This window comes from Ambystoma mexicanum, chromosome 5p (assembly GCF_040938575.1).
Source record: "Ambystoma mexicanum isolate Mex_15411 chromosome 5p, UKY_AmexF1_1, whole genome shotgun sequence".
Taxonomy (NCBI): Eukaryota; Metazoa; Chordata; class Amphibia; order Caudata; family Ambystomatidae; genus Ambystoma; species Ambystoma mexicanum.
The window spans coordinates 172215935-172240865 of NC_090930.1; the positions used below are offsets into that span (position 1 = coordinate 172215935).

General features: G+C 45.8%; 1 protein-coding gene across 1 annotated transcript in view; it reads right to left on the reverse strand.

Moving 5' to 3' along the window:
* The window catches only part of ATRX (ATRX chromatin remodeler), a 2430811-nt gene that overhangs the window by 718916 nt on the left and 1686964 nt on the right, over positions 1-24931 (reverse strand). The window contains exon 21 of the mRNA XM_069612585.1: positions 8839-9014. Within this exon, the coding sequence (XP_069468686.1) occupies positions 8839-9014 (176 nt within the window). The remainder of the gene's footprint in view (positions 1-8838; positions 9015-24931) is intronic.

The following is a 24931-nucleotide window of genomic DNA, read 5'->3' on the forward strand; positions in this document are numbered from 1 at the left end:
CTGAGGAGGGGGACTGGAAGAAGCCCTTGCTCCCCCCACCCCTCTTTTTGTTGCTTGCGCCGGTGCTGACTGAGTGAGTGATCAGGTTGTCTCGACCTCCGTTCCTGGAATCCCCGGAACCCACCAAATGCCCACCCCTTGTCAGAGCGTTGATGCGACAGGGTGTACGCCTCGGAAGTGGCTTTGCCAGAATACAGACTTGTCTGCGAGCTGTTCTTTTTATCTAATTCCTCGTCGGTGGTAGAGTGGAAGAGGTCACTACCCTCGATCGGAATGTCCAATATGCGATCCTGGACTTGGGGGTTAAACTTAGTAGCCCAAAGCCAGACTGTCATTCTCATGTCTGTGGCGATGCAGATGGACCCGCAAGAGGTATCCATGTGGGCCACTGTGGACTCCATGATGTCCTGCGCTACCAGCCTGGATTCTCCTAGACCCGACATGAAGCGAGCCTGCCTCCGCACCGGACGGAAGTCTGCTATTTCCAGCCATAACCTCTGGTTAGCGGCTGCCAGCTTGGCATTCGCGTTGGCCTGACGTAGGTGCAGGGAGGCTTTCGAGTACAGCGTCTTCCCGTACGCCTCCAAGATGTTCTCCTCCTTGCCTAGCAGCGCCAAGGACGAGGTGGCCGAAGACTACTGAGGCTTAAAGTAGAGTGACGCTGCTGCGATCACTGAAGAATGTGGCTGGGAGTGTGTTAATAACAAGAGTGTATCCCCCTCCATCCGTCTATATCTGACAATGAGGTGCAGATTGACAGGTTGGGCCGAGTGTGGCTTGAGCCACCCCCTCTTGGCCAGAGCCACGTCGTCTTTCTGCATCAGGATACCCGTCTTGGTAGGGGGTCTTAGGGTGAGTACTTCTGCCAGGACCCTCTCCTCGGGCTGCTCGACCTCAGGCTGAGGCAGGCCCAAATATTCTGCCAAACCTGCAAGGCGGTCGTGGAAGGCCTTTGCTGACGACAGCGTGTCAGGGTCCTCCTCCTCGTCTGTGTCCGGCTGGTCTGGAGTGGGTGGCAGCGTGCTGGGCGCCGTGGGCTGCGGTGTGGAGACGAGAGCCAAACGCTGGTGTGGAACCGCCTGCACTGTGGGAGGCAGAGGAGCAGGAATCGGAGGAGCCGGCTGGGCTAGGGCCTGTGGTGCCAGAGCCATAGGAGGAATGACTATGGGTGCCGGTGCAGTGACAGGAGAGAGCAAGTCCCCCATCTGAGGGGTTCACATCAGCCCCAGGAACATTTTCGAACAACATGTCTCAGTAGGCAGAAGCGCTGGCAGGGGATGTTGAGGAGTGGCTGGGGGATGCTGGAGCACACTGTCGGATAGCAGGGGAAACCTGCCCTGCGCTGCTGATGGATAAACTGTAGGCCACGTACCTGGTTGACACCAGTCCCACCTTGAATCTCGCTCACCCGTCTGCTCTGTTCCTAGGAGTGGCATTGGGCGAGCAGCCATGTTTTCTGTCGTGGAGGGCATTTTGTTGCGCTGCGTGCGAAAGTCGTGGTGTCTGGCTCACTGGCCCCGGCCTCCTCCAGGACTCTTGGTTGTGGAGCATGAGGCCTACCCTGCACCTCAGGTATGGGCCTGGAATGCGTGTTGCCTTCAGCATTGTTGATGGTAGTGCGGTGTGCAGGCGCCCCCTCAGACATTGAGGCGGTATTAGGAAGTTGCCCCTCGGGTGTACGCCCAGTAAAAGAACCTTGTGGTCCCTCAGCACTGATTCCGGATGTATCTGAAGACCGCGAGGCCGGTAGCTGGACTAGCCTCAGTGCGTGTGCTGGTAGTAGAACCCGAGAAGTTCCTCCCGATTGGGCGTTTCCCCAGGAAGGAGTCGCCCTTACGGGTGCGATGGAAAATAGTGGCCCAACCTTGGGCCTCGATCTCTGCTTGATGAAGTTTTTCAAGTCTTGTTGAGGCAATTTTTCGAAGAGCTCTCTCCACTTAGTTAGCCTGTTCTTCAGTGCGTGGTGAGTCAGTGCGTCGCACGCGGTACAACCTTGCCATCTGTGGTCAGGGCAAAGGCAAAGAGCGTGGGGGTCAGACGTACGGAAGAGCTCCTCACAGGCTGGACACCTGCTGAAGCACGCTGAAGTCGACATGCGCCGGGAGGAGCCGGATGCCATAGGACGGAGTACCTGAATGACAAAGAAGACAAAAAAGAAAGAAGAAGAAGAAGAATTCGGGGAATAGCGCATGGTATTACATGGCCGAAGCCAAACCCATTAGCGCTGGTGAAATCGGCTTGTTCCCGTCGACGTGGAAAAGGGAACTGGGGCGTGGCGCCGGTAGGCTGAGTAGCGCATGCTATAGTTATAGGCACTCCACTTTGAACCTAGGTTTTTATTTACCTGACCTAGTGCATTCTGGTCTTGTTTCAGGTTATGTTTCAGTCCTGAATTGTCTGGCGTGACTGGCCACATCACACTGCATAGGTTGTTGCAGCAGCTAGGTTTTCATCAGGTTAGTTCACTACAAGTCCTTTTTAGATAGACATTGCTATTGGTCAGGCTATTCTGATATTAAGATATATATATATATATATATATATATATAAATTCTTGTTGCCGATTCACCATGATCCTGAAGGTTCCTTTTCATTTTGAACGGTTCTCTTTTGGGAGTCACTTACCCTCTTGTTCTGGTTTACATAGCTGTTGTAATGGGGGCCGCATATGCTTATTTTCACTATAGTATACACGGTTCTTAATTGTTTTTAATAACTCAGGCTGCTAGCTGCAGTCCTTTTTCTCTTTTTCAATTGTATGTTGCAGGCAGTCGGCAAAGACTTTCATGTAGTAGCTTATAGTCGCTTTTGCATACTTGTTTTTTAGAATGGTTAATACCCACCTTCTGAGGAAGACGTTCAGTTAACCACCACTACACGTCGAAACCGGTCGAGAGATAAATTCTACAGGGATGTGATCTTTGCATCTGTTCTTTCTATCCACCCCGACAATAGATTGTTTGTGAATTATTTCTATTGTGTGTAAACATCGCAATAATGTGCGTCATTCTGGGGACTAGTTATGAATTCCTCTTCCCCATTGGATTTTAGCATGTTTTTTGTCTCTTTTAGTACTTTGGTTGTATGCCACGGTATGAGTTGTGTGTGTATGAAGGCACCATGTATGTTGAGTATGAGTGATGATGTTTTAGACAATTTTCGGCATATTGTTTCTGCTGTTTTGCTATGTTAAAATGATCAGTGTATAATAATTTTCTGTGATTTATTCACTAGTATTCAATTTTTGTATCACTTTAAATACATTTTTATACATTTTTTCTAAATATACTTTGGTCTAGCCGTATCCTTTCTGTTTTTTGATGTTATTATAATACTCTGGTCCAGAAGCTAGAGTTACCCTGCTCTTTTCATTGTTTGCGTCTTTGCAATCCCACCACAGAAGTTCCTAAGCAACTCTGCTCGGAACTTGCAGTTGGTCCGACATTTTGCCTGACAACTGGGACCACCGAGCCCTGAGAGCCCGTTGAAGGCACCCAATTCTCAAATGGGCCTCTGGCACCAGGAAAATGCAGGATGCCATGAGACCGAGCAACCTCAGAAAATCAAAGGCCAGAAGATGCTGGGCATTCTGGAATTTGTTTACCATCTGCAGAATATGTTGACCTCACCCCTCAGGGGTGAGGCTTTCCCGGGGAAGTATCCACGACTGCTCCCATAAATTGGAGTCTTTGGAATGGTATCATATGGGACTTCTTGTAATTGAGGGAGAAGTGCAGTCTATGTAGCGAGTGGCAGGTGATACGGAGATGCTCCCGGGCTTGCTTGGGTGAAGGAGCCCTGATCAGCCAATCGTCCAGGCAGGGGTAAAGGTGAATCCCCCCTCTCCTGAGACTCGTTGCCACCATGGCCATCAACTTGGTGAAAACCCTTTCGCGCAGGTCAGCCCGGATGGCAGAACTCAAAACTTATAATGTGAACCACCAACCACGAACCTCAGGTACTTTCTGTGCTTGGGATGGATTGGCACATGAAAGTAAGCATCCTGCAGGTCCAATGATACCAACCAGTCTTGGAGTTGGAGAGCCTGAAAGATCTGAGAAAGAGTATCCATCTTGAACTTGTCCTTCCTGAGGAAACTTGTTGAAGTTTCTCTAGTCCAAGATGGGTCTCAATTATTCATCCTTTTTGGGAATCAGAAATAAAGGGGAATACCAACTCTTGTTCCTTTCCATTACAGGTACGTGTTCTATTGCACCTTTCTCTAGCAGGGTCAACATTTCCTGTACAAGGAGCGGATGCACAATTTTGACAGAGTTGTATCCCAGTGGATGATCAAGGCCTTTTTTAAAAGGAAGGCAGTAACCTTGGGCCACGGTTTCCAGTGCCCATGCATCTGAAGTAATGCCCAGCCATTCGTTCAGATACTGAGAAAGTCTGCCTCCCATCGGGGTCTTGTGGGTCAAGGCCTCACAGTGGCTTGGAGGCAGCTGCAGTAGCGGCTGAGGGTAAAGTTGTTGCTACTGGGGCTGATTTAGCACTTTTTCCTCGTCCACCACAAGGGACTCTTCTTTGGCCCCTCTGACCGGCTCGTCCTCTTCCTCTTCAATTGAGTCGAAACTAAACAACTTACCCCTCCAAGAAGATGAGCCTGAATAGGGTTGTTGAGGTTGTCTAATGGTGGTGCTAAGGGATTTAGCCGACGCCTTTGAGGTCTGCAGTTTTCTAAACTCTCATCCGCCTTGCTGCCAAACAACCTCGATGCGTTAATGGGCATGTTGAGTAGCCTTGCCTGCACATCTGGTGCAAGTCCCGACTTCCTCAACCACGCAAATTTGCATAATACCGTGCTAGCAGCCATGGATCTGCTGATGCTATCTGCAGTATCCAAACCTGATTGGAGACATTCACTCATTGCCTCTTTGCCATCTTTAATGATCGCCAGGAAGCAGTCTCTTTCTTCGCCTTCCGGGATGCGTTCAGCTGCCATCGCAACACAGTCCCCACAGGGTAAACATGAATCTGGACAATGTCCAAGTCACATTGGTGGATTTCAAAGACATACTACCTTTAGTGAAAGCTTTATGCGCCCAGGCATCCACCCCCTGGTCATCCCTTTCAGGGGGGTGGAAGGATAAGCTGACTGTCTGGTTGACATAGCCGCCTGAACCACTAAGCTTTCAGGAGTGGGATTCTTGGTAAGATATTCCGGGTCACTGCTGGAAGGTATGTACTTCCTTGCAAAGTTTTTACTAACTGTAGCGGCAGTTTCCGGGGTTTCCCAATTAGCAGAGACTTTTTTCTCTAGGGCCATGTAGAATGGTAAAATCAGGTCTTTCTGAGGACCTTGGTCCAAGATGTCAGTCATATCGTCTTGTTCGAATGACCCAGTAGGCCAACCCCATCCCCATAAATGTAACAACCTTCCCAATCAGCTTGCTGTACGATGAGACAGCATGCTCAGAGGGGTCAGGCCTGCCAAACGCTATTTCTGGTGCGGTATCCAAGCCATTAGCTGACTGGAGATTATCATACAAATCTCTTAGTCTGGAGTCATCAGAAATAAGTTCTTCTGGCACATTGGGGGTGCCAAACTGTAGACCAAAGGGTGGTGAATTCTCGTCAAAGGGTCGTTCTTCCATGTATCGCAAACAGAGTCTTAAAATAGTATTTTTTAGGTAAGGTCTTATAAACCTTGTCTTGTACAGTCAATGGCTTCGATGATGTTGAAGACGGCTTCTAAAATAACGCCGGTTTAGTGTGCGTCGACTTCGGTGTTGACAGCTCCAACTCTGACGGCGTCGGCAAAGACGTTGAAACCTTGGACGCTTTGTGTGTTTTTGCCGGAACAGTAGTTGGACTCTGTTCTCGACTCGTTGACGACTACTCGTTGGATCGAGAACTTTCTTGATGTGACGCCGGCTTTGAGCTCGGCTTCAAAGACTTAGCCTTCAACTTCCCTTTGTCCTCCTTACTTGAAGTGACCAGGTCATGGCCTTTTGCTTTTCTTTCAAGGGGGTCGAGGCCACATTACTGAAAATTTGCAACACCTCGCAGGGGAATCTGATTTTGTTGGGCATCCGATTACCTCCGTGGAGGAATCATCACTTGAAGTTGAAGGAGACCTATGGCGTCTCTTCTTTGCCTTCTTGGAGGAAGAAGACTAAGAGTACCGCGATCGACTCCTCGATCAGGAGCCTTTTGACTTTTTGCACCGGGAAGAGTCTCTCGATTCCCCGGTCTTTTTCTCCCTCTTCGAAGGTGACTTCGATGCTAACCTCCCCACCTCCAGTTTACCTTTACGCTCACTGAGAGCTTTCTCTGCCATGGCCCGACAGGACCCTCAGTCACAGACACGGTGCCCGGAGCCCAGACACCCCAGGCAGACGGAGCGAGGATCAGTAATTGACATTTTCGACCCGCAGTCCTGTCATTTTTTTAAACCCGACTTGGGCTTTGATGGAGTTCAAGGAGACGATATTTTCTCACAAAAATCTGTCACTGAAGCGTGCTGTATTTCACTCGCAGTGTTAGCTCGGAAAAACAGAACTGAAGCCAAAAGGTGATGCATGCACTATTTATGCTGAGATGACGTCGGCCATATGTCGAGAAAATTGTTTCCAAAGCTGGAAAGATGTTGTTCAAACGATGAAGAATACGTGAGAGGACACAATCCATTCGCCAAATCAATGGGCAAAGTCAAAATTCTGATGCTCTTCCTCTTAGAAATATGTTCTTAAATAGTCAGTGTTCAAAAGAGAAATCACAGCAACTCAAGAGGAGTCAGTCCCCTATGGAAAGCACAAGCTGTAAGGCAAATGCAGCTAAGTTGAGGTCAAATTAGTGTAGGGTTAAACTTCACTCCCAAAGATGGGAAGCACCCCAAATGGCAAAAGGATAAAGTGCCCCAAGCCCCAAAGTACCTTTGAAATGAAGAACTTGTTACAGCTGGTTGCCTTCACAATGCAAAGCAGTAGACCCTTGTTCCTGGTCCTTGGTCGTGGTGACCAAAGGGAGGATGTCTGGCGGGCTCTTGTGGCAGCACTCGAGAGAGAGGGACTCAGCAGCAATGCAGCAATGTATTTCTGTCAATTCAGCAGCACTTTGTGGTTTTGGTGCCCTTTTCTTAGTGCCAAAATAAAGAACAAAAAGCTCTGGTTAGAATTTCCTTTATCCCTCGATCCTGGACTCTGGATGTGGATTTCTTGCTTCTGTGGGGTCCTTTGGATGCCCACGAAGTTCTGACCGGATTTGGACTTCGAAAGACAATGCATTCACAATTGGTCGAGGTGCACTTTTGCAGCCTTGGAAAGCTGTAGCAAGTCAGGGGTGGCGCCTAAATAGAGTTTGTCTCGAGTCTAGTTGGTCCCATCAGCCTAAGGGATGAAGTCATCCTTTATAGTTGTTCCCTGCCCAGTTGAAAACTGGGTCAGCACAGCTGATGGGCTTCACCGGCCACTTTGCGGTCCAGGAGGTTGCTGCTGGCGTCTTCTCTCGTCTCCTGTATTAGATGTTGTCCTCCAATAAGCGACCCTGCTTTTAGGCCCAAAAACCTCACTTCACTTTTTTATTCAAGTTCCAATTCGTTCACAGCCCTGGACTGTCAATCACACAGCAGGGTGACTGTCCTCCAGGACAGCCAGACAACCAAACAGAACTGGTTTCACTCAGGTACACCTAAAGACAAAGGACAGGGACGTTTCGGGACCCTCCCTTACTGTCTGCCTTTCCAGACACAATGGAGCCTAGGCGGGCTTCAGGGCTCACCAAAGGCAAATGACTTAAGGGACTCAACCTGATGCAAACAGAGTAAAATCCCTGAAGAATCGAACAAGAAATGGCAAAAAAAGACGACAGAGGCCATTTTGAGAAAGTGGTCACCCTTGGGTGCAGCACTGCAGTTGAGGTATCAGCCTGCAGATACATGTTACTAGGTAGTGAAAAAGAAACCACTGCCAACAGCCATTCAACTGAGTTAGTGTAACAAATGAGGAAAAGGTTAAAGGAGTAACTATGTAACCCCTCGGTAATCCACATAGGGTGGTGAGCGCTGGACCCGTAAAGTTAAGACAGACAAGGTTCATCTTACTATTCTTGGGAACAGTAGTTCACCTAAGAAAATGTAGTTAAACATTAAAAGAAGTCCACAGGACTTCTCTGTGCACTGCACAGAAGTTGCTGTGTGTCACAATGCAAAAGTAGATGCCAGTGGAGTTTAACAGACTCCATAAAACATTAAGGAGCATTGAAAATTATTATCAGGAAAACGGTTGAGTGAGAAAAAAAGGTCCCCCTCACTCAGGGGTAAAAATTAAAAAGCCCCAATACCAGCAAGAGAGATGGGGCTGTCTAAGGTTAAAGGGAATTGGCACAAACATTAAAAGTCTCCACAATAAACTATGACGGGAAAGTTGCAAAAAGAGAAATCTTTCCCAACATTACTTACCTGTGATTTGTATTTGCTTACTGAGTAACTAAAGGGCTAATAACTTTAGTTTTATATAATCACTGTCTAAGTGGAATTACTGGTGTTCCTCTAGATGGACTTATTGTAGCTTGGACCACTCACTTTTCCTGAGACTAAGCCATGAATGCGCAGCTATCTGATCTCAACTAGGTTTTGGCTAACCTATGCGTCTTCCTTGTTAAACCATAAATTGGGTGACCTCCCAAAATCCTCCTACCAGGACTGATTCTGGAAATGCATCTCAACAATAATATTAGAATCAACGACTAGATATCTTTAATTTTCACTTGCAGCTTTGAGTTAACATGCTTTACATCAACCCACCTTTGACTTAAAAAAATAGTCAATGTAAACTCTGAATGAAACTGGCAAACCACAATTTAAAATAAATAATTCTTAAAGAACCTACATACCTGAACGCAACCAGCTAACATTTCATATAAGATATGAGCCCGTTTCTTCATAACCCGGACATCTACCATGGTGGAATCAGCACACTGACCATTCTGAATTGGATTTATAAAGCGATTTCGAAACTCTTTGACAGAACCAAGTAAATTTTCCTTGATGAAGTTCACCATGCAGTGATCTGGGAAACAAAAGAAATAACTGAAATATTGACAGAATTAAGGATATCAGAAGACAAAATAATCTTAAATAGGCTCTTGAGCTTAATTTAGCTGTGCAACCAAATGTCGACCACCTTTACTTTTGCAGGTTTGCAGGATATTAAGTACATTAGCTATAAGGGCCGTTCATTTTTCACAGTATGGTTGTCCTCTTTATGTTGGCTGTGTCTGGAACTTTGGAAGAAAAGGATGACGGCTTAAAATAAACTGACAGCTATTATAAGGGTGCCTATTAACACAAAATGCACAACAAAAACATATGCCCCAAACAGCATTGTAGATATTGTGAAAATAACCCTTGGATTGCAATCCTTATTGAGGATTTCACCTATAAAGTGAATGGTGTAGATGCATATTTTCTTTCAGCCACTGTGACAATTTAAAAGGACAAGGGTGAGAACCGAATACCTATGCCAATTGTGGTAGGGCAGAATGAGGAGATTCACAAGGAAGCATGATTCTCAACTTACTTCATTCTGTTTAACCAAATAAACCTGGTCCTAAAACTGGGATTTTAAGCCCTACTCTAAAACTTAAGAAAAGGGTACTCGACAGTGTTAGGGAGAATTCTCAATTCTGTGTTAATTCCCTTCTACCATAGAGACCGCAAGCTCACCACGACTTTTGTTGGACTTTAGAACTTTTAATTATTATCCTCGAGAGAGTGAGGCCTTTTTCCCACTCATGTATTTTTCTTTGATTTGAACTCTTTCTTTTCGTTCCATAGGCAACATCTTTTTGTATTGTGACACACAGCACCATCAGTGCAGTGTCACAGAAATCCTTTGGATTTCTACTAAGGTTTAAATACCTTCTCTTGTATAAACTTGTTTCCAAGAGTAGTAAAGTGAAATGTAAAGTGAAATTGACTTTACTTCTCTTTTTCTCTTTGTAGACCCAGCATCCACTATCTTACATAGAGTACTAGAGGGGTTACTTAGTATCCCCTTTGTCTACCTTCTCATGTATTATGTTAACCTTTCTACAATTAATGGCTGGTGGCAGTGGTTCACTTTTTCCTACCATTGTGTTTCTACTGCTGGCTTCATTGACAGATGCAGCACTGCACCCATGGTTGCCCATTTGGTCAAAATTGCCCGGTCTTCTTTTGTTTGCTGGAAAGGTCATTCTTGAGAGTTAGTCTGTGAGCCAAACCAGTTTGGGTCCCTTTGTTTTGTCTTTGGCGGGATTCACGGGTGAAGCCTGTCTCTGGATCCAGCGTGTCTGGCAGGGCAGGAAGCAAGGGAGGTTCCCGAAACTCCCTGTGCCTATTCTCTTTTGTTACAGGAATGCACCTAAAGGTGATTGGCCCACTGGCTGTCCTTGGAGGACTGCCACCCTGCTGTGTGAGAGACAGCTAGGCTGAGACTTGCATAAAGGGCAAGTTCTTTTGCAAGGAAGGCAGAGTCGACACTGGACGAAGGACCCGAAGAAGAAACTGTAAGACGCTTGCTGCACCCTCCTGGACTGTTTGTTTTCCCGGTGAAGCCCTGCTGCAGTGCTCAAGCTCTGAATTTCTAATAAACTAGAGAAGCCTGGAAAGGACGACTTATCCCCTTGGGTTGGTGGGAGCAATCAGCCCCAAGACGAACTTTCCTGGAACCCCTCTCTCTGCTGGATGTACTTCTTTGCTGCTGCAGAAACCGAGTGCCAGGATACAGGAACACCAGGGCGAGTGCATTGCCTTTAAGCCATACCCGAAACTCCAGGAAGATCCTGAGAACCCTCCCGAAGCAGGACTAACCAAGCCTGAGCCACCTCAACAGAGTGCTGGACCCCAGAAACCAGGAAAGGCCACAAGGCGTCCAAGAACCGCAGTGGTGCTATTTGCGAGTAGCTGAAACCGCAAAGTGCCGCTGATCTGAAGTGTGCCCCTTGCTGCCGCCGACCTTCAAACCGTAATGCAGGAGTCCTCAGACGTCCTCCCTCTTGTCCCCACGACTGAGGCCCAGGAACAACAGGATCTGGAAGGCTGCAATAGGAACAGAAGCCAGCTGGAACCTCTTCTTCAGACTCAAGATACTGTCCAACTAGGGGTACTTACCTCGTGTGTAGCTTGCTTGTTCTCACTGGAGATTTGCTGCCCTTTGCAGAGTTGCTTACAGCTTTGCCCTTCACAGGCCTCCCAGCTTGTGACTAAACAGTGATTCATTTTACAACAAAACTCTTAAGCAGTGTGCTATACTTTTGTGCTATCTTCAAGAAGTGCCTCAGCTCCCCTAGACTCTGCTCAATTGACACTGGCTGTCCTGGCTCCATGCAGACTCTTCTTAATGTCAATTCATTCGAACTTTGGACATTGCAAAGACTGCTACTTAATCCACACTCACCCGGTACTGCGAGCAGGGAGGAGCTCTTGCCGGTGTTGCTGTGTGTTGCGAGGAGAACGCTGCGCTTCCTGGAGGGGGCGGGGCCATAGTGCCCACGTGACTTATCACGTGATTCCAGCCATCTACAAAACAGCGAGGCTGTCGCCCGAGCGCTGTGTCAATTCATTCGAACTTTGGACATTGCAAAGACTGCTACTTAATCCACACTCACCCGGTACTGCGAGCAGGGAGGAGCTCTTGCCGGTGTTGCTGTGTGTTGCGAGGAGAACGCTGCGCTTCCTGGAGGGGGCGGGGCCATAGTGCCCACGTGACTTATCACGTGATTCCAGCCATCTACAAAACAGCGAGGCTGTCGCCCGAGCGCTGTGTCAATTCATTCGAACTTTGGACATTGCAAAGACTGCTACTTAATCCACACTCACCCGGTACTGCGAGCAGGGAGGAGCTCTTGCCGGTGTTGCTGTGTGTTGCGAGGAGAACGCTGCGCTTCCTGGAGGGGGCGGGGCCATAGTGCCCACGTGACTTATCACGTGATTCCAGCCATCTACAAAACAGCGAGGCTGTCGCCCGAGCGCTGTGTCAATTCATTCGAACTTTGGACATTGCAAAGACTGCTACTTAATCCACACTCACCCGGTACTGCGAGCAGGGAGGAGCTCTTGCCGGTGTTGCTGTGTGTTGCGAGGAGAACGCTGCGCTTCCTGGAGGGGGCGGGGCCATAGTGCCCACGTGACTTATCACGTGATTCCAGCCATCTACAAAACAGCGAGGCTGTCGCCCGAGCGCTGTGTCAATTCATTCGAACTTTGGACATTGCAAAGACTGCTACTTAATCCACACTCACCCGGTACTGCGAGCAGGGAGGAGCTCTTGCCGGTGTTGCTGTGTGTTGCGAGGAGAACGCTGCGCTTCCTGGAGGGGGCGGGGCCATAGTGCCCACGTGACTTATCACGTGATTCCAGCCATCTACAAAACAGCGAGGCTGTCACCCTCGCGGCGGTAAGCCCGGCAGGAGTCAAGTCCATCGGCTGTTGTGCGGCTGTTTGGTGGCGTAATGATGAAGACGTACGGACTCACGACCGGAATGCCTCAATCTTTTCATACCCGCATGGACCTTGTATCCTCTGATCTTCAGCAAGTAAGCACTAATCTCAATTCAACACCTAATGGGGCTAGAGGTCCCAAGGGGAGGTTGCACAATATGGACATTCGACAATTCTGTAATGGTTCCTTGTCAGCTCATAGAGCAAAATTTAGTCTATCAAACAAACAGGCAACCGTTGCTAAAGAAAATGTTGTTGCTACATTTGCTGACTCTGCTCTATCTAAAGATCTGTGTAATGAGCAGTCAGCAAAGAGACACCCATGTCAAATAGTAACAGATTCCACTTTGCTTGAGGGTGTATCCGAGACTGGGTCTCATACAACCTCACCCATCAAAGATGTGGTTGTGATTGACTTAGACCCTGATGGCTCGGCACTTTCGAATGGTCTGATGTCAGAAAATCTCTCCAAATCACCAGTGCTTTTTCCTGAGGAATCATATTCATACTCATCAACAGAATCCAATATTTCTAGCTCAATATCACAAAGGAGCATTGCTCACACTAAAACGCAGGGACTGAACACGTCACTCCCTCATGAAACACCTGAATTGTTTTCCAACATAGCATTGCAAGCCATGAATCTAGCTATTCAGGCATTAAATCAAACATACCAAACAATAAATGCACGGTTGGTGACGCAGGATACGCTCCTGCAAAAAATTCTAACATCCCATGAAATGTTGAGGCGCGAGATTGTGCTGATTAATGATCAAAGATCTGCTATCCCAGCAACGCCTTTAATTGCTACCACCACAGCCTCTCAAACCAACCATAAACATGAGTTCATTAATCATAGCACTTTCCCATCCACTAAGAGGTTAAGAGAAGAACCCATAAGCGTCCTACCTCATATAGCTGCCATCATATATGATCCTTGTAAGAGTCCTGAGAATCCACCTCAAAGTGGAAACACGACTTCACTGGGACAATTAAATGTACCCACTACAAAAGCCCTGTTCCCAATTTTCACCTTGCAAAAATCGAGTGCAATTAAGCACAGTGACGAGAACACATTGGATGCAGTAGCTGCATGTGAAGATATACCACAGCAACCTAGAAATAAAATCCCTCAAAAAATAAAAACAGGGCACCCAAAACTCTCAAAGAATGAAAAAACTATAAAACACAGGGAAAATGCTGTGACTAAACGCTTCCTAAAAGCTATTTCGCTCCCAAAAAAAAAACAGATTCGGGCATCACAGGCAATTAAGAAAAAATATGCACTGCAGATGTGCAATGCGAGAAATAAGGATGTGCTTCCCTGCCAATCTGCTCAAGCATTGGATCACTCGCCTCTAAATGACCTCATACAGGCATTACGCCCGCAAAATTTACCTCAATCTCCACCACCCTGCATTCCAACTGTCACAAATGACTTACAGTCTACTGCTAGCCGAAAGGCTAGTGAGAAAAACACACAGAATAATATCGATAGAATTGAGATTAGGAAGGCTGTTGACGCTTATATGTCAAACCGACAATCCCAAATAGACACATCCAGAGGAATCTGTGAATGCTCTCAGAACAAAGGTAAACAAGAGCAGGGCAATCTGAATCTATCAGTGACTCAGGAATTTCCCTCCCAAACACAACCGATAAGTACTTCTATGAATACCCAAATAAAACATCAAGAGGAGCCCAGACCAAGCAAAAGCTGCTTAAAAGCATCCTCCACATCTAACATATATGCACAAGACTCCGCCCTAACGAGTGATCTCTCAGATTCTATCAAATGTATTATTGAGAGTGCTTTGAGAAATGCACTTCCCACACAAACACCATTGAGGGAGTCAGCTCAGATTAGAAAACCAGGCCAAAAGCAAGCCCCGGAGAAAAACCGTTCCCCCAAAGCTAATCCAGCTCCTCACTCACTGATTCTAGCGTGTAAACCTCCGCCATTCACCCAATACGATTTAAACCGTAGAGCTGTTATGGCAATATTTTCGGATATCCAACAGCTTGAGGATATTGTATCGGGAGATTTGGCACAGGTGGAATTTGTGGAACACAGAAATGTGAATATAGTAAGACTCTGGATTCATTCGAGGGTGGTGCAAAATTTAATTTGGCAATCTAAGGGTGCCTTAAACGCTTTAGGCTTTGACCTTGATATCGATAATGCTATTCGGGATCCAACTAAGATTCGAAATCTACAAGTGAATCAACCAAAAGCTAATACACCCTCAAAAACTCAAAATCACGTTTCATTCAATATGCCTTGCTCTTGCTTTAATAGCAATGAGCATAGATAACTAAGCCACAAAGTTGATCAATCTTTAACTTTAGTTAGTTGGAATACTAGAGGCCATAGGCATCTTGCTAACAACAATTTACATCACTTGAATAGTTATGATTTGATACTATTGCAGGAAACATGGTTGGTCAATCCCCCCATTTGGGACAGATATGAAGTTCATTTGAACCCCGCCATTAAGACACAAATGGGTAGGCCAATGTCGGGTCTCCTTATAGCAGTAAGGAAAAAAACTGGTATGATGTCCCAGCTATGGGCTATGCCGAATGAATTCATGATGTTGGTCAAGGTAACCATATCCAGTGATGTTGTATACGCGGTGTTAAATTTGTACTGGAATTCACGGGCAATAACGGATGACTGTTTTTTTCGAGATCTAAACTACCTTTTAGACATGGTGGCCAGTGATTGCAGCACAAGGTCACTAATACTTGCTGGTGACTTAAATTTAAGATGCCTGGGGAATGAGAGTGTGTTGATTAACCAGAGACAAAGACGCTGGTTAGCACTGGTTCAGCACAGGGGTCTGCATGTTTTGAACGGAGCTTTCTCAACCGACATACCACCGGCTACAACGTGGCATAGAGGCACAAAATCATCCATCATAGATTACATCTATGTAAACACGACGTTATGGCCGGCTGTTCGTAGTTTTGTGGTCTTAGCCACAGAAGCTAGCGACCATAATATGTTGTCCACTGAATTAGAAGTCCAAATACAACATAGAAGTAGTCCAAATGAGTTAAATGAAGGCTGCTTAGTGGTAAACACTGGGGGGTGTCGCCTACGATGGTCGGAGGATGCTCTCATTTACTTCAACGAACTTCTCGAAAAGTCAAGTCTTAATCAAAAGAATACAATAGATAACTCGGGAATTGCATATAGCAATATGTTGCAGATTTTCCGGCAGACCAAAAATCACATAAGTAAACAACACAACGAAAAACATCTACACATATTTGATAATTTGGTAAGTGCAAGGAAAACTGCGTATCGTACAGAATTAAGGAAACTCATGAGACATCCTCCGGCCATTCGAATACACCTCTCTAGGAAGCTACGCAACGAATATAAAAATTGGATTAGATGCCATCGAGGTGCTCTTTACCAGAAAGATGGAGCGTCAATGTTAAAAACGCTTGCCAGCAAAAATATCTCCAAAATGTGGGCTGAGATGAACCAATCTGTTGGTCTACGTCAGATCTGCGCCCAGTCAACTGCCGTGGACACACAGACGTGGATCTTGCACTTTGGTAAACTCTATGCTGCACCTCAGAGTAGCTCCTCTTCCAGCAATTTGATTAGCACCACACCATTCAATCTAGAGTTTAATGAGGCGGGGATATATCAACTGATCACAACTGCTAGCAAGTCAAAAGCAGTGGGGCCAGATGGTTTATCCAACTTTGCTATGCAAAAGCATCCGGAGATATGGGCAACCATCCTGTTTCACATCTTCACCGCAATCAATCTCTATCAGATGATTCCTTTAACATGGACCCAGGCAATTACAGTCCCAATATATAAAAAGGGTGATCGACAATCCCCAGATAGCTATCGCCCAATATCACTATTGGATGCCCCAGGTAAAATCTTTTGCAGAATCATACTCCACGAACTCAATGCTTGGGTTGAAAAAAAATCATTATTAGACCCTCGCCAGTCTGGATTTGTGAGGGGATTAGGCACCATCCCTAATATATTTGCACTTGCTATTATACAGGCTCAGCAGCTAAAGCAGGGCGCCCCTTTGTATTTAGGATTTATAGACTTTAAAGCCGCTTTCGATTCAATCGATCGAGAACGACTTTATAGTAAATTAAAGAAAAATGACTGCCCAAGCACGTTACTTTCTTTGATAATCCTGCTCCATTCTAATACTTCTATGCAAGTACGTATTACCTTTGATGGCCAACTATCGCCGAGGATTAGAACATATAGGGGATTAAAACAGGGATGTGCTATGGCATCCTTCTTGTTTAATTTCTTTATACTTGACATAGGCGAATATTTGAACAACTGTGCAGGTGATCCACCGAGAATAGGATCACAGAGAGTCCCATATTTATTATATGCAGACGATTTAGTCCTTTTGTCACAGACCCCTGTAGGATTGCAAAACATGTTAAATCGGTTGAGCGAGTATGCTCAGGACAACAACTTGAATATCAACATACACAAATCTCAGATAGTTGTATGTGACCCTAAAAAGCACTCCAGAATGAGCAACTATAGTTGGCATCTACAGCAAGCTAAAATGGATATCGTCAAGCAATATAGATATTTGGGTGTAATGGTACAGCACAGCAAAACATTGGAGCAATATAAAGATGAGATGAAAGTTAAATTACAATCTTTGGTGTCACAATCCCGAATCCTCTTACGAAAATATGGGAAGTTTTCAGTGATGCACATTATTACATTCTATAAGATGAAAGTAACACCCATCTTATTGTATGGAGTTGAAGCTTGCTCACATAGGAACCGCACATTTTGGGACAGAATAGAATCAGATTACTGGAAACAAGTGTTGCGACTCCCTGTTTGTGCACCCATGGCAATAATTCGTTTTGAATTGGGTCTTACATCGCTCTATTCACAAGTAGCATGGAAACAATGTGCATTCCTACGGAAAGCTATGATAGGGCTGGAGAAATCAACCATTTTACAGGTTGTAGCCCATAACTTATTAACATCTAGCAATATCTTCCCTCGCAAGTGGCGCAATCATACATTAGATGCACTTAGTGATGCGGCAATAACACTTGATTTACTGCTATCAAACCCTGATCGAGCTAAAGTAAAAATATTCCAGCATGATTGGGCGGAAAACATCAATAAGTGCTCAACCTATAAGGACTTTGATGTTACTCTCTTTGGGCTGAAGAAACTTGGCATAACCGCCTCTTACCTTATAAAACATCCGAGCTCGCACTTCAGAGGAAAGTACATGAGGTTCAGGCTGAACCTATATAACACTCGTGACATTTTGCATAGAAGAAAGATCATCACAGGTGAGCAAAATTACTGCAGATACTGCAAAAATAAAGCTCAAATTGAAACCATGCAGCATCTGTTAGTAGACTGTGAAGCAGTGTCAGAGGCGAGAAATAAATGTTTTAAAGGTAAATTAATATTTCAGAACCATGTAACTCAGTTCCAGAAATGGCAAATGCTCTTCTCTAGCCCTAGAATATCTCTGCAAATAGCAATTACGCAATTTCTAGACTTAGTTTTACCAGATGATTATATTTTTTAATGAATTTGAGAACTTTGATCTATGCAAAGTATGAATGTTTTCTCTCCCCTTTTGCATTGAACCCAATGAAAAAACACCATATAGTGTAGAGACCAAAGAGGTCTCAACGGCAAAAAAAATTTTACGATCTAAATCTAATTGTGGTTAAATGATTGTACTATGTATCTTTTATTATTTTTATTATGATCACTATTAATGATTGATGAAATAATGTTGAAAAGTGTTATGTAATTGATTTGAAAAGTTGTTTTACGACTAAACAAATAAAAAAAAAAAAAAGACTTCTTAACCTCTGACTGTGTTGATCTGTCCCTCCAAAAAGTCATACATTCTTACTTGTACAGCTGGGAAAGTGTTAACCTGTAATTCATTGGGGGATTCTAAAATGCTTACCTGTTAACCATCGTTTCCTTCCCTAACCTTTTCATTTTTGTCATAACTTCAGTATTGCATGTTAAGTGTTAAGTGATATATTAATGTCCATGGTTACCTAACTATTGAAGTCACCTCAGGTAGGAAGTGTCTGTGTGTCAACCCAAAAGGGTATCTACTTACAAAAGAAATACACTCCTTCAGGTCAGTTAAGTGTATTTAAGTGTTGCACATTGCTCCCTTCTAAAGAAGGCTTATTTCAAAACTGACTTAAATTATTAAATAATTATTTTAATCAAGAAACCTTGAGTTAAAGTGTTATTTGAATAACTGTCACTGTGAATCTCTATGTTACAACCCACCAGCTCACACTGACCCCTCTTCAGATAAGTAAGGCTGCTCAGTCACTCTACCAACTTGTGTAGTACAGACCTATACCAAAGATTGGGTTACCTATTGCCAAGAGGACAAGGCTGGTGTAGTATCCCACTACAAACAATAATGCCTAACAGATAGAATGTCGGAGTAAAATAATCCAAAAACCTTTGTCTGGAAAACCAAATCTAACCTAGTCGCTCTCCCCATCTTCTGAAAAAAAACAACCAAAACACATTTGGTAATTCCCCAAGGAAAGGGATGTCTGATGGCTTCCAACTCACACTGGCTTACCTCCACCTTAATTATTGTTACTGTGTGTAACTTTTGAAACATCCCAAGGTGGGAAAGCCCACCTTGGGATGTGTGCATGAAGGATTGCCCTACGGACCAATGTCCTCAAGCAGGAAAGATTACCATCGATTGTCCACCCCAATTTTACTCTGTGGGGACTTGGAGGGGTGCGAGATACAAGCTATCTGTAGCCCCCACGACCACAGGATCAAGCAAGCAGACAACAGGTAAGCTGTAACAGGAGTTGGACAGTACCTTCAAGTGAAGAAGCCATTGCAGCAGGACAGTTTCAGCCTTGAGGGACAGAAGAAAGGGAATTTGTTGGATCTGGCGACAGCTTTCATGCAGATGGACACTCTGCTAAGGATCTTAGTGGTGCTGGCTTGTTAGTGCCTTTTTCAGTTTTTGGTCTCAGTCTCTCTTTGGGGGGGGGACTTGAGGCCGTGGATCTTAAAGTTCTTACAAGGATGGAGCAAATTGTAGTTTGTCTTGGGACTGGCTAGGCCCACCAGTCCATGGGTGCAAGTAGTCTTCTTCGGATCGTCCCTGACGCTTTCAAGTGGAGGTCAGAACTGCAGCGGTCACTCAACGGGCTCTGGAAGTTACTGCCAATGTCCTTCTTCGTCCTTTTGGGGTACCTTCTGTTCCAGTGATGGATTTTGAGTTTCAGCTTCGGGACTTCGGAATGTATCCAGGAATACTGGTTGAGTCCACCAATCATTTCCCATGCATCAAAGAAACTTGAAAATGGCTGTCCAGTAGGGACAGTCAGCCTCCCACTCTGAACTAGAGTCACTCAGGCACATTCCAGGACAAAAGGACAGGGGAGTTTTTGGTTTACATCTCCCCCCCCCCTTCTTGCCCTGCCAGTCACCCAAAGGGGCTTTGCAGGCTTTCCAAAGGCAGCCCGGCGAAGACTAAGCGACAAGAGGACCCTCCCCCACCTAGCACGATAGAAGAAGGCAACACTAAGGACAAGTGATTGAGTTCAGGGCTTAGGAAAGTAAGACCACATAGGCTAAATGGTGTGCTCTGGGACCTTCACCGCTGCTGCGGTGACAGCCTGCGACAAATGTCCATAAAATGTGGTGTAGTAGGTACACTGCTGTTAGGGAGAATTCTCTCTTTAGGCTGAATTTCCTAACCTAGTGAGTCCCCCAGCAGCTTTGCTGGATTTCTGCAGTTTTTTATTTTCTCCTGCCAAGAGTGAGACTCTTTCTCCCACTCTTGGGCAAGATTTATGGTGTTCCTTTGACTGTTAATGTGTTTTATGGGCTATGGGGTCCTTTACTCCATAGGGTCTCATGTGTTTTTACTATGTGTGTTACACAGCACCCTCCGTGCAGTAACACAGGGGTGTCATAGTGACACCCCACCATAGACTCCATACCCTGGGACTGACTACTGTCAGGGGCATGTAAAGTCACCATTGGCTTTACTAGTCCCAAATTATGAACAGAAACCCGTACAAACCATCATATTGTGGACGTACTGGTAGGGGCAATTCGATTGCTCCGGGGTCTGTTAGTCGAGGGGGCACGTCTCCGTCCCCCCTGATCGAGTTTTGGCTGGTGGCAGTGGATACTACTTTTTATATTCGACCGCAAATATATCCCTATGGGATTTTCCCATTGTTCGAGGCTACCAACTTTAATTATTTAATTCTCATAGCCTCGAACATACTGCTGGTTTATTTATTTAATATTAATTCGCCTGTTGGTATTTTTTGCCAGGACTCGATTCTAAAATGGCGTTTGTGTTCTCTTCTGTGACTCCAACCCAAGTTCAGCCCTTTGTTCCACTTTTTGGCGGGCTTCTCCACAGAAGCCTCCAAAAGTGGTGCCACTCTGTCTGGGTACCACAGAGTGTGTGGGAGGGGGTTTGGGCACCCTGGACTGAATAACCTTGGTAACTCAAGTCGCATTCTTGTGTGATTGGCCCAAGTGGTGAGCCGGCCGGCTCACCACTTAGCATGTTTGATTGACAGCTAGGCTGAGTGAATGGGAGTGTGCTGCATAAAAGCAGGGCTTTGGGGACTGGAACTTCAGAAGTCGCCACAGGACCTGAGAATCTGACGAGGGAGAAGCTGAGCCGACCTACCACAACGACACCACCGGTGGAGCCCTGCGGAACCGACTCACCACTTCCCGACGACAAAGAAGATCTCCCGGCTGGAGAGGCTTCTTCCCCTGACTGGTGGGCACAACCAGTTTCCTCCCCGGCGAGATCCTCTCTTCCCCCGGACGAAGCACCGACTTGCATCCGCTGCCAGGAACAACTGCCCCCGCTGGAGTATTCTCACCACTTTAAGGTAACGTGTCCGCCAGGCCTCCCTTTCTAAAGATTGCTACAACGTAATAATCCCTTAACCTTCTGGACTGGGCTGGTCGCCTTGACCTTCTAACTGGTCCCTTTCTTTTGGTCCAACTCTTTTTGAACCTTTGCAAGACTCTTGTGCACTTCAACCGTGTGACCTTGGACACATTCCGTTCTGATCCTCTTAAAGTGGATCCGGCCTTCTGAACTCTAAATTTACGGTTTTACTTGCCTTCCTCTCTTGTTTTGTTCTTATGAAACTGTTGGGATCTGTTTCATATTATACTCTGTTTTTCTCTCCCTTTTAAAACGAATTATTAGAGTGCCATCTGCGTTTTAATCGCTCACCGCTGTCTGAAAATAAGTGGGGCTTTACTTAAGACTTGTCTAAAATTCTTCTAAGGGAGTGTATATCTTTTAGTGACCGTGTTTTTGAATTGCTTACTATTAGTGCCTGTGTGTTTTTCTAGATGTGGTTTGAAATAAATAATTATATCTCTTTTACACCAAGCTCTGGTCAGTGTTTACTTGTTCTACTATGTTCTTTTGACCTATTGTGAATACTCTGTATACTGCCTAACTCTTCTTGAGAGACGTCTGACTGCTCAGCCACAGCTGCCAAATGAATCTGTGTGGTACAGACTGCTACCAAGTGGGTTTACTGCCAAACACCTGTAGTCTTAAATCTTTTGCAGTGGTCCCAGAGGGAACTGCACAGGTTTATGCCTAACAACTGCCACCAGCCTTAACATATGGACTGCTCACAGTAACCAAAATGTTACTGGAGAGTCGAGAAAAGGGATACATTGGATCTCCTCAAAGCTCAACATAAAGGGTGCGCTGATCTTGCAAAAGAAAATACAAGTAGGATAATAAACATCCCTGTCTTGGTAACTGAGTTAACCAGGAAAAACAATGAAGCAAAAGCTCTAGAAGCTTCAAAAAGCAATGCACATAAGGCGCTGTGTTGTTACGCTCACCTGATATCCCGGGGGGCATCTGGAAAGGTCTGAGATCTGGAACCCTGGATGCGTAGTTGCCCAATGCTGAATAATGAATCTGCAATTACAGAAGGGAGGATTTGTCATAACTGTCTCTAATGGGTGAATCTCCCACCTCTCTGACCGATTCCCTTCCCACTGGGTTCTTTTCTCACCTTAGTTATTTGTAGAGTGAGCTATCCGTTGCGTTTCTTGTGCAGGGGTGCTTGACGTTTGTTGGCGAGCTGCCCTAGTTGCTTCCTTGGGCCCAGGCCTGCTGAGACCCCCGAATCTGCTGGTAGGCAGGTAGGTTTGTTAATTCTAAGTCTTTGTTCTGTTCATGGTGAGAATTCGTTAATGTCTTTATCTCCTTCTTTTCAGGTGCGAAGGTCTTGATGCTGGCGTGCCGGATGGAGAGGCACGTTTCTAGGTAAGAGAAAGCATGCAGCGCCTTCATTGCCTTTTGAAGCTAACCTATGTTTTCTTCTTCTCCTCACAGGCCGCCGTAGTGCTGTGAGTGGATGAGAGCGCAATGAAAAACAGGCCCCCGGAATCTGTTAAGGTAGTCCAGCGCTGTGCGGTTGTTTAATATTGAAAACAAACCTGAATATGTCTCTTTTCCTTTGCAGATGTTGCTGTGGTGCTCCGGATGGAAGCGTGGCGTAGCGCGATGGAATTCAGGTAAGTCTGATGGAATTTGATGTTTTGGAAGTGCGCGTTCTAATATTGTTTTTCCCTTTCTCATTATTGCAGGTCGAAATGTTCGAACAGCAGCTGTTGTAGCGGTTCGCCGGAAGTCCTTAAGATAGTACTCACAGGTGAGTGATGTTTCTTCTGTCAGTTTCCACAGATTTCAGCCCAGTTGAGATGCTGAGTGCTGGATGGTGTTTTCTCAGGTAAAACAGAATAATCTTGTTCTTGCAGGATTACAGGAAGATGCTGAAGACCAGGTGTTGGACACGGTGAGCGTCACACTGCTGGTTGCAGAACAACACGAAGCATGTTCTGCAGTCACGGTGTGGTTTATATAGCCCAGGGAAAGTAGTTCCAGGCCTGCCACACCCAAAACACTAGACCGCATGGCTCTTTTTGCCAGGACTGTGTTTTAAAATGGTGTTTCTGTTCGCTTCTGTGACTCCAACCCAAGTCGAGCCCTTTGTTCCACTTTTTGGCGGGCTTCTGCACAGAAGCCTCCAAAAGTGTCTGGGTCTACAGGATGTGTGGGAGGGGGGTTTAGGCACCCTGGACTGTCACACTCTTGTATGATTGGCTCAGTGGTGTTTGAGTGACAGCTAGGACTGATGAATGGGGGTTTTCTGCATAAAAGCAGGGCTTTGGGGACTGGAACTTCAGACGTTGCCACAGGACCAAAGAATCCAAAGAGGGAGAAGCTGAGCCGACCTTCAACGACAACACCACCGGTGGAGCCCTGCTGAACCGTCTCACCACTTCCCAACGACAGAGAAGATCTTCATCCCGCAAAGTCTTCTTCCTCTGAACTGGTGGGGATAACCAGTTCGCCCTCTTTTCGCCTTCCTGGATCGTCTCGTGGTTGAATCGCCCGTGCCAAGCACTCCGGCGGCCGGATAGCCACGCTTCACCACAACCGCGAATAAAATGGTAGCACCTTTTAACCGGGAAACTCCATGGCTGGTTTCTTCCCTGGAAGTGCAACAACCTCCAGCTTTCCTCCGCGTCGAGATCTTCTCTTCCCCTGGACGAAGCACCGAATTGCACCCACTGCCAGGAACAACTACCCCCACTGGAGCTTTCTCACCATTTCAGGTAATGTGTCCCGCCTGGTCTCCCTTGCAACAGACTGTTCAAGGTGTCCCGTAAATCCTTGACTCTCTATCCTGGGGTGACTTGGGACCTGCTAACTAACTTTTTCTGAACTGATCCAACCCTTTTTGAACTATCTGCAAAGACTTTTTAAAGTATTATTCAACTGTGTGATCTTGGACACATTCCGCCTTGCTCTCTCCCTGAGTGGGCCTGGCTTATGAACTTTCTTGCTCTAACAGTAGACTCTGCCTTTCTAATTTGCTGTGGTCCTTTTAAACTGTTGGTATTGTGTACTTTCCTAATTCTGCCTTTTTCCCTCCCTTTTTAACTAACTTATTGGAGTGCCATCTTAGGCTAAGCGCTCACCTCTGTCTGCAAATAAGTGGTGTTTTAACTAAGACTTGTTCAATATGTAATCAGGGAGGTATATATATTGATAGTGACTGTGTTTGAACTTGCTTGCCATATTAGTGTTAGTGTATTTTACAAGTGTGTTTTTAAATAAATAATGATATACTTTTATACCCAGGCTCTGGTCAGTGTTTGCTTGTGCTACTGTATCTCTGTACCTATTTTGTATACTCTATATACTGTCTAACTCTTCTTGAGAGAAGTCTGGCTGCTCAGCCACAGCTACCAGGTAAATCTGGGTGGTACAGACTGCTACAAATTGGGTTTACCGCCAACACCTGTAGTCCTAAGCCTTTTGCAGTGGACCCTGAGGGAACTGCACAGGTTTCTGCCTAACAATGAATACACCAGCAAATGGAGTATGTAGGTGATGCACTGCCACCTGTAAAAAAATG